The sequence below is a fragment of the Plectropomus leopardus genome, chromosome 20 (genome assembly GCF_026936395.1).
Source record: "Plectropomus leopardus strain MGB_pleo_1.0 chromosome 20, ASM2693639v1, whole genome shotgun sequence".
Lineage (NCBI taxonomy): Eukaryota > Metazoa > Chordata > Actinopteri > Perciformes > Serranidae > Plectropomus > Plectropomus leopardus.
The window spans coordinates 3,515,868-3,533,205 of record NC_142195.1 but is presented as its reverse complement, the minus strand read 5'-3'; the positions used below and the strand labels follow the sequence as shown (position 1 = coordinate 3,533,205).

Sequence of the window (17,338 nt, the reverse complement as noted above, 5' to 3'; positions counted from 1 at the left end):
ACAGAGCTCCAGATATGTCTATATATTGTTCTAAAGCTCCAGAAGTTTTGTCTATAGCAGTGCTTCTCAGGGTTGTGACCTGGGACGGGTCAGTGCAGTTTTGGAACCAGGCGACACAGACGTTATCTGATAAGAACCAATCATCCTTCCAGCCTCAGATCAGATTTACCGCCTATAGAACACTGAGCTAACCAGGAAATCAGCGTTCTTTTTTGAAGTTGAATGAAATGTATGAACTCATTTGAAATTACTTCATCAAAGAACAATGTAAGAAAGCCATATCAGACTCAAAGCGGATTATTTTTCATAATTCTCTCGACATGTCTGGAGGGAATCTTTGAAAGCAGACTCAGTCTGGTCAGCAGCAAAACTTTAATCCATCTGACATCACTTAGTCTGATCCCGCTGCTGCTTTGTGTAAACACAGAATGTCATAAAGTGCTTTGGAAAAAGCTTCTTCTTTATAAATCTCGACAAGTATATGCGTTTTTAATGCATCTATGTAAACATCTCTTGAAAACTCTATTATGACTGTAGGAGATTCATAAATCTGTGTGGCTATAGATGCCTGTGTCCCCATGTATTTTACTTTATTTCTGCATTATACATCTCTCCCTCTGTCTCCTTCTCTCGATTCTCATGCCCTCTTTTTCTCCTTGTTGATGTCTTTTGTCTCCCTGCCGTCACTTGTTTCTCTTTTTATGTTTCCCTCAAAGTCCATCAAATCTCTCTCTCTGTCCCTCTCTCCCTTCTTCCTTCCTCTCTTAAAGAAATCTCAATCAAAGACAACGAGCGTGAGCTAAAAATAATCTTTTTTTGGATAAGTTTCCAGGTAGCACCACCGCAAAAACATCCTGTAATGAAGGTTAAAAAACTGAGGTGAGCCGAGTGGTCTGTGCTGCTGGTTTTTCTGGTGACTATCATCGCATCAAACCTCAGAAATGTGGCATTTTTATGAGAGTAATAAAGGATTTATGTCAGCCACAGGCTGCTGGGTGAGCAGAGGAGGGCCGGCTGTTTAATTCATAAGATGAAACTTGGCTGAGAGTTGGATACGTTTCATTTATCTCACTTCTGCAGCCCATCTTCTGCAGGAAGAGCTAATGAGTCTCTCACTCACAGACACACAAACACATACTGTAATGAGTGTAAGCCATCACACACAGCCTATATAAATAGATACACACATACCTACGATTCATACATGTTACACACACACACACACACACACACACACACACAGACAACTGGGAGTGATGTGTGAACGTTTTCCTCAGAATGAATATTGCAAGACTTGGTGCTGCTGGATTCTGATTGAGGCCTAACTGCGTACTTTAAAATCCATTCTCCTGAATCACAACTACGAGTACAAAAGTCCTCATCAATATTAACTCAAACTCAGCTGGGACAGACCCAGGCCTTCAAACTAAGACATTGATATTTAGGAAACCAGCTACCTCTACTGCTACATTTGCTAACACTGCTGCTACTACTGCTATTAGTAACCCCTTGAAACACGAGCATATTGGCTTAACCTCTTTCAAAAGCACAGGAGGAAGGCAATGAGCAACTACAGAAATTACCCAAAATTTGCAAGAAATTAACAAAAGTTATCAAGAAAGAAATTACCAAGATATTAGCACACAAAAAGAAAAATAAATTGGTAAAATATAACAACATAATAATAACAAACAACACAAATACTACAAGGAAATTGCTTGAAAAAGTGCTTAAAATGTAAATGTAACTAAATGTAAATATCTAATTATAATTCAATAAAAAATATTTTTCTAAAATTATTATTTTCATTTTGTCAATTGTAAGACAAAGGATAGTACAATGACAGAACAAACAAAAATATTATAAGTGTTGATTTGGTGTGTGTGTGTGTGTGTGTGTGTGTGTGTGTGTATGTGTGTGTGTTCTCATTTATTGTTTACGGCATTTGTGCCGTGATCATTTAAAGAAAAGCAGAGTTTGATTGCAGCAGCGAGACGAGCAGAGATAAGCTTGTGATGGATTAAAGAGTAAGAAACTAAAAAATGAAAGAAGGGAAAATAAAAGAAAATGAAAAATAATAAATTAAATAATAAAATAAAACAATCATTTTTAACATAATAATTACAATACAATACAACAACAATAAAAATTTTCAGTTCACTCTCTTGTCAGGTTTTCCTCGTGTCTTGCGATTTAAGGCATCTCGTTACCTATTTAGACACATTTTCAAGAGAAATCATACCAGTTTGCTTGGGTTTCAAAGCTTTAAACTCTTCTGAAAGGCACCCAAACATAACACGAGAAACTGACGTCTACCGTTTGATGATACTGCCGATGTTTAGTTCTGTGTAAAACTGCAAAGCCATCCTAAAGAAGGGACTTTGTAACAGCCCTGTGGTGCCATCTCTGAGTGCAAAGGGCTTTAGACGAAGGATGGAGACACACTTGCTTTTTAATAATGCATTCATGTCGACAACCTGCTGCTTTGTTAATAGAACTGTTCACAAACTTGCCAATGTACTCTGCATGTTACTGTAGGATTTCAAAGGGCACACCAGATCATACACTCTGACAGGTTCTGATATTGTTTGTTTTTTTCTATTATAAACTGTAAGCAATTACTTTTAATCTTCAGTCAATCTCCTACAGTAAAATACTGTTTTCATGTAAAATGCTTTGGTACTGTACTTGAAGCAACAGGACGGAGGTCCTAAAAAGTCTGCTGCTGATGGAAATGACAGGACACTACAGTATTTTTTGGAAACAGGGTGTTGCATGGAGAATTTGGAACTCGGTCAGAAGTTTAATTTAATGTTAGTCTTGTTATTTTAAAATTAGGCTCCTGCTTTTTGTCTCTCAGTCAGTTTTCTGTGAAATAAATTACCATCAACTCCCGAGGGACTTCAGAAATTGTCATTTGGACAGCAGTTTTTCCTGCACATTTCGGAGGACATCTGCTACACATCAACAAGACCTGCTTCATCAACACTGATGGGTCTTGCATCTACAAATTAGACGGTTAATCTTGTTCACTTTACTTAGAATGTTTGATATCAAACTGACGCTCAACAGGCTGTCTAACTAGTTTCAATGATTCATTATCAGTGAGAAGAGGAACTCAATTAGCCTATTTTGTGGGCATTTTTTGTTGTTATTTTGGTAACGTTGACGTAATGGTCTGCATCTGAGAACTGATATTCTTGTTAACCCAATAATTAAGCACAAAGAGACCAGCATCGGCAGAGGGAGGCAGCACTAAATCAGAGCATAAGCCTACTGGAATATTTTCACATCTAGCCCTGTGGTTAACAGAGAGATATGCTGCTTTCATTTTTATGGTAACAGACTGTGAAAATGTTAAAGAGCATGAATACTGTAAAATAACAGTATATTGCTCGAGTCTGTGCTGCCAGTGTTTTAATGTATATTATAGAAATACTGTAATATTTCTGTTTTACGGCAATAGGTTGTGAAGTCATTTCACAGTATGAATTGTATAAAATTACAGTATATTGCTGGCAACTGTGCTGCTGGCTCTTTACTATTATTTTACAGTAAAATTATTTACAGTGATATTGTCGTACACTGTACATAAGGCCCCTAAATCAAGCAGTTTGTTATGCCATCACCATGCTGCCTCTAATGTTCATGTGCGTATCGCATCTGGCAGACACATATTGTTGATTTTTGAGGACCTGCACAAGCAACGCTACAATAGGAAGTGGAATCTGCAGGGCAGCCACTATACGCATGCAAATATGTAGTTAAAAGCAAGTATAACTCTGGGTTAACTCCCTTAGGACCCTTCTTTCTGATCCCACCCTGCGCCTGAGTGCACCACGCTCCTGACGTACTGGGCTGCACGCACGTGTTGCCGTGTTCACAATAATAGAGCCTGCGTTGTCGTCTTGTTCACACACAGCAGCAACAAACCACGCACTTGTGGAGGTAAAGAGATAAAAGAGACGCTGTGTGCTGAGAAAGTACCAGCAGCTGCTGATCCCGAGGACAGACAGGATGGACATCTGAAACACGATGCATCATTGATAGCGTGTTGAATAAAACATCACGCAGTAAATGGTAATAAGCTCCTACTTTCTCCTGTATGTTTAAAAATTTCTCTCTCCACTTTTCAGCAGTAGCAGCTCATACTGCTGTTGCTGCTGGTGCCTGATAAAATACACTATGTCCACTACTCTGTTCTGAGATGTGTGTGTGTGTGTGTGTTTATTTAGATTGATCTGCTTTTGTTTTTGTCTTAATTCTTGTTTGATTAGTCAAAGGGATGTATGGTGCATATTGGGGCAGAATTTAGGAATATTAATGTTTAAAATCAACTTTATTTATCAATTAAAAAGAGGGAGGTAGGATTTGTTAGGTATTCACTTTCTCCTACTCCTTTTTGGACATGAAACACTTTCATTTGTTTACTGAATATTTCCGATGGGCATTCTGGTGTTTTGTTTTTTTTTTTTCTTGTATTTAATTATTTTGTCCTCCTATTTTATTTGTCATGTTCGAAATAAAAGACACTAATCTCTGTTAATGAAAGTACTGTGGTCTCATCACTGTCACACTCCCAGCAGTCACAGCACATTACACTTTCAATTTTAAGCTGTGACACTGACACAACCGTCATGTACTGGACTGATTCGTAACATGTTATTATATCTGCTACATATCATATTGTGTGTGAACAGATCAGCAGTGTGCTGTAAAAACAGGATTACTGTGATTATCAGTGTGTGATTGTACCTGTCAGAGATCGAGTGACAGCGCTCTCATACAGAGGGACTCCTTCGCCGGCGTTATTGAACGCCTTCAGGGAAATCACGTAGTGTGAGCTTGGCTCTGAGAGAGAGACACAGAGAGAAAAATAGATAAAAGGTCATTTTAAATCACATTCAGCATATACAGCAAAGTATATTATCATTTTAACCCTTTGAAACCTGAGCAAATTGGCTTGAATTCTTCTCTTCATGGGAAGAAGGCGATGAGCAACAAGAAGCAATGATCCAAAAATTAGCAAGAAATTAGTGAAAAAAAAAACAAAAAAAAAACAAGAAAATTAGCAAAAAAGTGGATAAATAAAATAAAATTAAAAAAAGTCAATTAAATCAAAATAAAATTATACTTTGTAACATAATTTTAAAATATAGTTATGATAATTAATTAATTAATTAATTAAGTTATGATAATAATTTTAATTTTTCTCTTGACATTTTTTCCCTAGATTTTTTAAAAATTATTTTGTTGGTATCTATTAATTTCTTGCAATTTGCTTGACATTTCTTTTTTCCCATATTTATGAAAGTAATCGCACCAATTTGTTAAGGGGTGTAAAGCTTTAAACAACTGTGAAAGGCATGTAAATGCAGCACAAGAAAAGTGATATTGATCCAGGTTTCAAAGGGTTAAAATGCAAATTTTGTGATCATTTGCTAAATATTTCTTTCCTTTTTTAGTTTAGTTTGGTTTATTACATTTATTTGACGGGAATCATATACAACAACAACAACATTAGTCCCACATAAGGAGAAAAGACAGTATCGAGAAAGTTCTCTCTTAAGCTCTTAATCTCTTTGTTTTAAATGTTGTTTTGTTTGTAATCCATGTCATTGTGTTTTTGTGAAGTCAAAGACAATTTTCCAGATTTTGGACAAATAAAGATCTAATAATCTAATCATCAAGTTCTCAACGGGCCGAAGAAATTACAACCAGATAAGCACCGACCTGTGTGAGCTGAAACGTGAACCCAGCTCGTCTGAGAGTATCACATAAAATACTGAACCAGCGCCCAACCTGTCCAAAAACCACTAGTCAGCTTCTAATACCCAACATAAACAGGGATCTATAGCAAGTCACAGGTGTCTCCAGATGAAAATGGAGCAGCTCAGTGGATCACTGACCCTCCACAGTGGATTTCCAAGCCAGAGAACAGAGTGTGGCAGCTGTCCGTTGCTGAAATGCTTGAGCCCTACCCGGCCAATCAGCGCACATTTTTAGTCCAAACCTGGCCTGACCCATTGGGCTATTCAGGAGCTGTGCTCATTATGTAACAGTAACATCCCAACACACTTCAGACATGTCAAAGTGTGTTACAAAATCCACACACTTTGTCTGTATCAAATTAATGTAAACACGATTTGTTTCTGAAAATCCATTTTTTTAACACCCCAGGAAAATTCTGAAAATCGATCCATGTTTTCAAACTGTCAGGAAGCTGGTTCCATTACTTAATAAAAGAAAAGGCAGACTGTGACTGTGACAGATTCTACACTCTCCACCAGCAGCTGATCTTGAGATTCTGATGATTTGCTCAGAGCAAAGCTGGAAGAAGCTTTTCAGCAGTGGAGCTGCAGCACGCTTCTTCTTTCTGTATGCTTCAGCAATTACAATTATTTAAGTGATTAAAATGGAAACAAAGGTAAAAAGTTAACAAGGTTTTACTTTGATGTCATTATAATTTATCATATAAGCAACATTAACACTTTGAAACCTGAAAAACCCTCGCCCAATAAAATGAGCAAACAACTGAGAAAATGTTACAAGAAAACTACCTGGAAAAAAGTGAATAATAATAATAATAATAATAATAATAATAATACTATTATGCCTGTAACATCATTTTAAATGTACAACAATTATATTTATTAGTATATATTTCCCCCTAGTTTTTTTATTCTAATAATTCTCTTCTCTCTTCACTTTCTCAGTTTTCACCTTTTATAAATTTCTTGTATTTTGTGTGACATGTCTTGCCAAATTGCCAGTTGCCTGTATTGCCTTTAATGCCTTTTTTGTTTTTGAAAGAAATCAAAACAATTTGCTCACAATTCAGAGGTTTAAATGCTTTGAAAGGCTTCTGAATACAGCAGTTGACGATCCAGGTTTGGCAGGGTTTTAAACAATATAATAAATCATTATTTATGTGGAGTGATTTGTATTGGCTGGTTGTTACTGGAATCATTATGTTCCTCCAAACAATAAATGATGTCAGGAGATCTGACTGGACATGTTCATACAATCATAAATAAATCATGTTGGACGACTGTGGTGGACTTTCTCTTCTGTCCTGAACTGACTTGAAAGCAGCACATGCACCTGAACACATGATGACTGTAGACGTATAAAGTGACAGTCATGTGGCGGCTCTTCCTGCCGCCACTCGCCGCTCTTGATGTGATGCCGCATGTTCCCTCCATGTAGCGTCAAACCATGGCGTCAGTTAAACAAACACGCTTGGCTCCGCTCCCCAGACGCCTCACCGTGTGAATTAATGATCACTATGAATTATAAATGTCGTGTACATATGTGCACTCGCTCCCATGTGTGCATGCAACACAGCGGCAGGATTTTATTTTTTCATTACTCCTCCATTATGAGACCTGAGGCGGAAGTTTTCATCCGCGTATAAAAGCTCGCCCAATTTGTTATTGTCTTCTCTGGCATGCAGATTGCTTGTTGTGGTCGCTGGGGAGGATGTTTTCTCTTATTCTTCCTTTCACAATTAGATTTCCACCTCAAGCTGCTTTCTTATTAAATTCCTTTAAATTATTGATTGTAATTAAATGGGGATTTCATCATCATAATGAATTAGTGGAGCAGGGAGGGACTGTGTCAATATTGGCACTTTGTTGTCGGCAGGAGCTGCTGGATTTATGGGGGGTGGAAATATTAAATATTTGGGCTTGATAAGTACATTGGGAGTGTAAATTCGTGGAGTGATGTATTATTTTGGTGCTGATAAGACAGAACGTGAGAAAAAGCTTTTGGCTGTGATGGAAAAGTACATCAGTGATAATATATATATATATATATATATATATATATATATATATATATATATATATATATATATATATATATTTGTACTTTTTCAGGTCACGTTCTTGATTGTTTTTGGATTTTTTAAAACTTTTTTTTCTTATCTTTTCTTTTCGTCTTTAATTTCTAGTTAATTGTTTGTGCCATGTCTTATTAAGTTACTCATTGCATTCTCCCCATGTTTTTGAAACAAATTAAACCCTTTGCATAGGTTTCAAAGGGTTAACTTGTCTGCAATTCCTAAAATGAGAGGACTTGGCCCCTATCCACATCTTTGAGACCTGACTGATTCTTTTGTTATTTGTTATTTTGTTGTTATTTTATTTTGTTCTTTTGTCATTTAAGCGACCTTGTGCAGCTTATTTCCCACACTCACAGTGATACATCATTTGCAGTATTTTCAGACTTATGAAAGCTTCAGCCGACAAGTTTTATGAAAATAACTTTTGGTATATTTGCTTACGTTTTTTTTTCTTCACAGATTATCTGCCGCATGTACTACTGTGTGGATGTAGTGACAGTTTTAGCAAATATGGCAAAAAGTTATTTTCATAAGAGGTAAGAGTTTTCAATTCAAATGTGACCACCTCCACCAGTATTTAATTCCAGACAACGTGAAGTTGGCTTTAGAACAGAATTAAGTTGGGGAATAAAAAAGTCAGAATGTGTTAATAATTTCGTTGGAAAGAACTAGGTTAAGTGGTAGTAATTATAGGACACATGAGCTCAGTATTTCTGAAATACTGACTGCTCTGCTGCCAAATGTAAGACTTGACCCAAGACCAAAAACGTTTTTGCTTTATTTCACCCATTACTGAGCCCTTTTCCAACTAAATAATCATGTGCATGTGGGTTTTTCAAATACAGGAAAACCTGCTATAAATGGGCTATAGCCAGCGTTCTCATTGCCAGTACAGAAGAGCTGTGTACACAACTCTGCAGCAGAAAAGAATGCCGTTGTGTGTGTGTGTGTGTGTGTGTGTGTGTTGTTGTTGTTTTGGTGGGTCTTTAATGTGTTTACAGTGGTTATTTCTCTTTTTAAATATCTTACTTATTCAGTCTGTTTTTTAAACTTGGTGCAGACTAATGAAGATTCATGTTTAACCGCTGCTTAGGAGAAGACAGACAGTATTTTGTGGTGGTCATCGCATCTTGCCAGTTAAGGAGCTGAAAGTGCATTCACCCAAGTGTTCTGTATCCATCAATGTTGATCAGACCCGGAGGTGGTAAATACCCATGACTACTCAAAGTCATTTGACCCTAAGTATGAATGTCAGTATTTATATTCCCATTATATTAAAAAGCCAGTGTTTGTTAGTGGTTTCTTTTTTTGTCCCGTGGGAATGTGGCTTCTGTCTCTAATTGCACTCCCACTCAGATTTCTTGTAACACACACAAAGGTTAAATATGATGACTGTATTTTTCACATTTAGCGGCGTCTAGAGAGCTAATAAAAATGATTCCTATCCATCAGACAGACCTCCTGGTCAAGCGAGGAATGCACTTACTGTAATTGCAGCAGATCTGCGACTCTGTGGTCACTTTTTTTAACCCGTTATAAACTTGAACGACATCAGTTTTCTTGCGCTGAATTCAGACACCTGTCACAGGCATTTAAACCTTTAAAATGTGAGCAAATTAGTTTGATTTTTTTTCAAAAACATGGGTAAAAAAGGTAATTAGCAACTTGGCTGGAAATGACTGGCAGATTGCACAAAATTAAAGAATTTAATGAGAAAATGACCTGAGAATTAGCTAAGGAGTGAGAAAGACAGAAAATCATTTGAAAATCATCTATTAACTTACTTTAATTTTGCACGTTTTACAAATCATTTCAAGTTTTGTTCTTTAACTTTTTAATATATTTTTATTATTTGTTATACTATTACTATACTATTATTATTTTATTATTTATTTTCTTTGTTTGTTGTAAGTTGCTTTTGTTATGTTCAGGCACCTATCACAAGCATATAAACCTTTGAAACTTGAACAAATTGATTTAGTTTCTTTTGAAAACACGAGTGAAAAGGCAACGAGCAACTTGGCAAGAGATGTCCTGAAAATTGCAAGAAATTAAGAAAAGCTGACAAAAAATGAACTGAAAATTAGTTTAATTTAAAACACAAAAAGCAGAGAGAAAAATCTTAGAAAATAACTTATAAATTAAATAATTAAATAATAAATTATTTAATTATAATCACATATGTAAAGTTACTAACATTTACATTTTTGCAACTTCCTCTTTTTTGTTTTTATTTATTTTTTAATTTTACCAGTCATCTTTGTATGTGTGTGCATGCATTCATTTTCAGGTAATCTTCTTGTAATTTTTTACTAATTCCTTGTAATCCTAATTGTGGGTAATTTCTTTTAAATTGTTCACTGCTTTACATGTTTTTGATTTGAGATTAATTTGCTCAGGATTCAAGGGGTTAAGCTGCTCATTTTTTAAGGATTTAAGACAATGTGCTCAGGTTTTAAGGAGTTAAACAATAATGTGGCATGTAAATGTTTGTGTATGTACAGGCTTCATATAAATTGTTTTGTCAGAACAACAGCTAGGCTAGCTGTTCACCCTAAAAGCTTAGCACAAAGTCTGAAAACATAGATCTCTGGCTGAGTCCACTGTTTCTGTTTCCTCTAGCCCTCCCGTCCTCACCTAGGTTTTCGATGGAGTAGTATCTCTGCTTGCTGTCCACCCGGACCGTCTCGGCGTAGGGACTCCCCACTCCGTATCCGATGATGTAACCTCGCACGAGGATGTTTGGGCTGAGTGGTGGAGTCCAGGACATGATGATGCTGTTGGGCAGCGGCCTGACGTGCAGAGAGCTCGGCTGGTCGGGCACCTGACTCTCTGCGAGAGCACAAACAATAAAATGTCACACTAAAGACAACTGTAGGTGGTGGACAGTATATCTGCAGTCCTGACTACGTCCCTGACCTTCCAAAATCTCCAAAGCTCACTCTGTCAGCAGCAGCAGTAGCAGGTGCTCAGAGCAGCCGCAGCTAACAGATGCTAACCCTGTTAGCTGTGTATTAAGCCCTAATAAGCCTTGACACTTTGTGTTATCTTTCAGCATCAGACTGGATCAGATTAGCATGCTCTGGGTCCTCCGGGGGAGACGCTTCATATCACTTTATTGAGTGATAATCCATTGAAATCAGATTTCAGTCTCCTTCTGTCCTGGCCTGGAAACACAGTTAGCATGGATGTGTTTTTTGTTGTTGTTTTTTTGTTTCATCTCAGCTGTTTCCTGCTGAACAGGACATATTCCCCCTGAGATTCAGCCTGAGGTCAACTTTTCTAATTATCCTGCTTGAATTATTAGGCAACTAACCCAAGAGCTGCCAGCCTGCCTACTTCTTTCTTCCTTAATTCTTTCTTTCTTTCTTTCTTCCTTCCTTCTTTATAGAAAAAATAAATTATTTGTTTTAACTTGATAAAGTAAGTGTTTGGGCTGCCTTAAATTTGTAAGTTGATTGAACTTGAAAAGACAAATTAAATCATTACAAAGTTACCTCAACCTGTCTCCTCATATTCAGTCAACTTAAAATTTTAAGGCGGCCCAGACACTGCTTTTATTGAGTTAAAACAAATTGCCTGTATCTCTCTCCGTTCTGTATGTCTTTCTTTCTTTCTTTCAGTGTAAAAATACACTATTTTTTAGCTTGAAAAATATATTTTCTGGGTTGCCTTAAATTTGTAACTTGTCTGAACTTGAAACGACAAACTGAATCATTACAAAATGACCTCAACTTGTCTTCTCAAATTTAGTCAGCTTAAAATTTTAAAGGGCAGGCTGGACACTAACTTTTTTGTGTAAAAAAAAAAAAAAAGAAGCTTTTTCTACAGTGAGATTTCCTTTGGAGAAAATCATCTTCTTTTGTAAAACTGAACGATTTTGAGTATAAAATGGTATGCTGTCCTCTATATTTTGGAACATGTCCCTCCAACAGTGGCAATTACAAGATCTTATCTGGTAATTAAAAGAAAAGGTGTCATTTTTTTATTTTTATTTTTATTTTTATTTTTTTATTCAGTGGATGCAGTGCACTTCCATAGCATCTAACCAAAATTGACTTCAAGATAAGGGAATTGGGAGTGCAAAACTATTTTCCAGGTTTTGGGACTCGCTGCTGCACTGCTTTAGTTCTACGGCCATTAGACATCACATCTCACAATTAACATAATGGGTCTAATAGCTGTTTGCACTAACAACCTTTGTGGTGGTATTTTGGCAGACAGTCTCTGCCACTTTCATTCCATCTCAAAAGAAGTCAGGGAACACAGAGTTTCTGCTCTTTCATTTGAAGAGAAAAGCAAAGATAGGAAATCGATGAGTCTTTATGCTATAGACATTGAATTTTGGGGGGACATTAAAAAAAAACATTTCAGTGACTGTGATAACAGTAAGCCTGTCTACTGCACACTGTGATCTTACATTTATTAAATGTTTAGATACTGCTTATCAATATTTAATAAGGGAGTGTAAGTACAGTTTTTACTTCTGTTACTTTTTTAATATCTTCCATTAGTTGTGTCTTGATGATGCACATAAAAAAATCAGGAAAATGAAACTATTAATTTTCATACTTTAAATCTCTGAGCCCTGAGCCATATTTGACCATATTTGGGCTGCCTGATTTATTGTGTAATTGGGCTTGTATAACATCATCCCTGTGAGGCACAGTCAAGCCCACTTTGTGTGTACAGCATTACTTATGCCATCGTCAAAACAGTTTCTGTCTGCAGTGAGGCCATATAACAAGATCTGCACTCCAGCGAGGGCACTGAGCGACCTGGCTGGTCTGCCTGCAGGGCACACAGGAACCTCTGATGGGTCAAAAGACTCTTGCATAGCATTTACATGGAAACAAATATGGCTATTAGCATCAAAGCCAGCAATGATAAATGATCAATTATGAACAAAAAGACAATCAATATCGGTTCTACATGTATGAATTTACTGTGCAAAGTCCCTGAAGAGTTGCACGAGTTCCAGGCTGGATAGCTTCAGTAAGGGCTACAATTGCACCAAGAGTGGCACTGAAACAGTTCAGTTGCTAGCTTCCAGCAGTAAAAAAAAAAAGCGAGGAGCTACGATTCATGATTCAAACTTTATGATATTATTCATAAACTACGCACATTTTTTGCCACATGCGACGAGCTCCGAGTCTTAAAAGGAAGAAATAATTAAGCGTGTGGTTCTTCCTACTCCTTTTTGAACATGTAGTATTTAGATGGGTATTTTTTTATTGAGATTTACAAGTTTTGTAAAGGCTCTTTTTTGTCTTTTTGTTTTTGTTCATTAGGCTTGTTTGCATTTATTTGTCTTTTTTTTACATGTTTAAAATAAAGATTCATTCATTCAACAATTACCCTTGAACACCTTCCTTCTCTTTTCCTTTCCCTCTCTTTAATGTCCCCCTCCTTCCGACCTTTTCTTGCTTCCTCCTCTCTCCTCCCTCCTCCCTCCTCTCCTCTCCTGAGGCGAATCTCCCCTCCATCTATCCGTCTCTGCCCTAAAGTGCTTAAATATTTATGTGTGTGTAGAGACAGTGGAGGTATTTACATGCTGTTGTACAGATCACTGCTATCACTCTCTCCCTCTCTCTCTGTTCTTACCGTCCAGGTCGTTCTCCGGCGTCTCAGCAGTATACCAGTCACTGGCCGGCCCTGTTCCGTTGGCTGTCATGGCTGCTACCTGGAAACTGTACTGACTGCCTTTCTCCAGACCTACAGAGACAGAGAGAGAGAGAAATAGCGATGTACAATGTTATTGTAAGTGACATTTAGCTACATAAATCGTTGTGCGTGACTCCACAGGTGTCCACTGCCATATATATATATATATATATATATATATATATATATATATATATATATATATATATATATATATATGTTCATGTGGTTACTATAGCAACAGCTATAATAATAATAATAACGACATAATAGTTGTACTAAAGTGGTTTCGCTTGTATAACACGCCTACATGGCCTTTACTTGGAAATAATGACAGTTAGTGTGGAGGCTACAATAGAAATCAAGATGCTAAAGTTTTTCATGGAAACCCACCTACTCTTGTATTCTTAATTTTTATCCCTTTTTCTCAAACTGTTTATGCTTTTCTTTGTCAGTTGTATTCAAACACTTTTTTTCATTTAGTGGTGAACTGTAGAGCTCACAGAAGCATGGTTTTCACACAGAGGTTTCCTGTTTGAACCCACAGACCTTTAGCTCTGATTGTGTGCTGAAAAAAGAAGCATCAGAGCAAACAAACAGATGTTTATTTCTTATAACTGGATGCCATTAGCCTTGTCACTTTGGAGCATAGTGTAAAATAAAAAGTAAATTAAAGTGTTAATAAAGGTTTAATGTGCTACCCTTTAATCTTAGCAGTGAAGCTGTTATTTATTGGAACTCAGTTTCTTATTCTCAGACAGTAAAAAGGAGTGATTACTGCTGACAGCCGGGCTTGCGGTGGGGAGATCAGATCCAACACACACACACACACACACACAAAACACACACAAAAACACCTGCCACTGGGGAATTAATTCCTGTGTGGACAGACATATGAAGATAACTATCAGTAGGAAATAATGAAAAGGAAGATCAGTTTCATTCAAATCCTGCAAAGCTCAAATTGAAATAATAGCTGGTGGCAGTATGAACGCAGACACACACACACACACACACACACACACACACACACACACACACACACACACACAATCTCTTTCTCAAACACACACACACATGCACGCAAGCAGATGTAAACTCATACAAATGCAGATTTTCTTTCACAGAGCAAAAAAATACACAACATTATACATGCAGAAAAACCAAATCTGACACAAGCTGACAGAAGTCCACTCTAACCCACCCACACACTCATCTCTCTCTCTCTCTCTCTCACACACACACACACACACACACACACACACACACACACACACTGAACTACAATCTGGTTAAATTTAGGCAGATTTTGAGAAACTAGGTCCTTTTTGTAGCTTGGTTCAACTAATCAGACTGAATGTCAAAACAAAGATCCCAGTTTCATCTGTTGTATTCAAAAGAAAATGAGGACAAACGTTAAAGGAAGATTGTGGTAATATTCCATTTTTTACTGTTACAAATCTCACCTGTGAACAGGTACCAGAAGTTGTTGGGTTCGATGGCCTCCTGGTCTCCCCGGCGGCCCGTCTTCCTGTATTTGATCTTGTAGGCAGAGATGAGTCCATTCTGAGCACTGCGCGGAGGCGGCTGCCACGACACCTTGATGCTCTGAACGACAAGAAAGATGGAGAAAAACAATAAGTAAACTAATCAAGCTGCCAAAAATCCTCTGCCTGAGGGCAGGGACTCAGTGTGAGACAATGGGTCCTTGGACAGAAGTGAAAGGGCCTCCTGCTACATGGCAGGGAGACTGAAAGAGACACAAAGCACAAATGTTTTGTTTGCTGTCAAGCTCGTTTGTATCTCTGTAGTTATTTGTCTTTTTTCAGTAATTTAGCTTCTCTTTTTTGACGTTTTGCCTCATTTTGTGATCATTTTGCATCTTGTCAAAGTTGTTTTGTCTCCTTGTGGTCATTGTGTGTTTTCTTGTGGTTGGTTTACATCTCACTGTAGTCTGTTTGCATCTCTTTATGTCCATCTTGCATCTCTTTGTTGTTTTGCAATCTTTTTGTAGTAGTTTTGCCTCTTTGTGGTCATTGTGTGTGTCCTTGTGGTTGGTTTGCATCTCACTGCATTTTTGTATCTGCATCTATATGGGTCAATTTTGCATCCCTTAGAAATTGTTTTGCATCTCTTTGTAGTTGTTTTGCATGCCTTTTTAGTTGTTTTGTTTTATAGGTGTATTCCATGTCTTTGGGTTATATTACATCTCATTTTGTTTCGCACCTTTTTTGGTCAATCTTGAAGTTGTTTTGCATCTCTCTGTAGTTGTGTCAGCTTGTGTATTTATTTTTCGTGTATTTGTATGTATAAATCTCTTTGTGGTCATTTTGCCCCTGTAGTTTTTAAGTATGTCTTAATTGTCATTCTGTGTATCTTTGTAGTTGCTCTCTCATCTCTTTATGGTTAATTTGTGTGTCTTTGTAGTTGTGCTGCCACTCTTTGTTTTCATTGCACATGTCTTTGTGGTCATTGTGAATCTCAGTGTTGTCATTTATGTTTCTTTGTAGCTATTTTGTGTCTACAAATACAATGTCATCTTTGCAGTGATACTATGTGTTTTCATCACGGCATGGTGTGAAAAGGAACTGTAAATCTGATCAGCAATTAGCAGAGAGCTCCATCTGCTTTCTGTTGTGTTTCTATTTTTGGTCAGATGAGTCTGATGCTGAACTAGTGTGTGTGTGTGTGTGTGTGTTGTTTTTCACTTTATATGGAATCGTTTCAGTAAAACGCTGCGGTAATTTCACTATGTGTTTCTGTGAGTAGGTATACATCCCATATATTTCTATCTGTAGGTGTGTTTGTGTGTGTGTTTGTTCAAGTGTGCGTTGCATGAATTTTAATCGCTTTATTTGCATGTTAACAACCCACCTCTGACACACACACACACACACACAAACACACACTCACACGCACAGCAGATGTTTGCTCGGCCCCCAGTGTGCTCTGTTCTGTGAGGCAGCTGCCATCAACCATTCTGCTGATTTATTCAGTATGACCCGCTACGTGTGTGCCTGTTTGTGTTTGTGAATGTGTATGTGTGTGTGTGTGTGTGTGTGTGTGTGTGTGTGTAAGGTGGGCCGAACATTAATGAAGATTAATGAATTAGAAAAGTAGAAAAAAGATTTGATCCACCTCTCTCCCTCTCTGTTCTATCATCTCTCTCTGCCTCTTCTTTTTTAAACCCCTCTTCCATAGACTACTACCACAACTACTGATAATAGATATTAAAAATGTAACCCTTTGAAACCTGAGCAAATTAGTGTGATATCTTTCAAAAACATTAGAGAAGACAATGCGCAACTCAAGAAGAAATGGCCCAAACATTAGCAATGCGTTGCTAAATAGTAATGGAATAGTTTTAACTTTTAAGTTATAACTGCACATTTTGTAGATTGTTAGTGACTGACAGGTTGATTTTAGGCATTGCAGCTTCAGTCAGCTGTCAATGAACTGTCATCTACCTGCTAATCAAAATGATAAAAAATTGTAAAAAAAACCCAAAACAAAACAAAAAAACAGCAATTCCTCATACATACAGTATGTAAGAGATCTGGGACTGTTTTTTTTTGTTTGTTTGTTAGTTTGTTTGTTTTTTAAGAAAAATGACGGGAAATAAAAAGTTTCCAATTATTATTTTTCAAATTGATCTCCTAATTGTTACATGTTTTTTTATTTTTGTGAAAAAATCTTAATTTGTAAAGAAGTTATTGCATAATCGCGGTGGAGTAAAACGTACAATATTTCCCTCTGAAGTGCAGTGGAGTAGAAGCGGAAAGTGGCATAGGATTAAGATAATCAAGTGACCACAGATTTGCACTC

The 17,338-nt window shown here is 37.1% G+C and overlaps 1 protein-coding gene across 2 annotated transcripts in view; it reads right to left on the bottom strand.

Annotated features, from left to right (window-relative positions):
• dcc (DCC netrin 1 receptor) overlaps positions 1-17,338 on the bottom strand; it is a 352,843-nt gene that overhangs the window by 95,473 nt on the left and 240,032 nt on the right. For both annotated transcript variants that reach the window (XM_088070760.1, XM_088070761.1), the window contains 4 exons: positions 14,980-15,121; positions 13,454-13,564; positions 10,487-10,681; positions 4,756-4,851 (listed from right to left, as the gene is read on the bottom strand). In XM_088070760.1, coding sequence (XP_087926886.1) covers positions 4,756-4,851; positions 10,487-10,681; positions 13,454-13,564; positions 14,980-15,121 — 544 coding nt within the window. The remainder of the gene's footprint in view (positions 1-4,755; positions 4,852-10,486; positions 10,682-13,453; positions 13,565-14,979; positions 15,122-17,338) is intronic.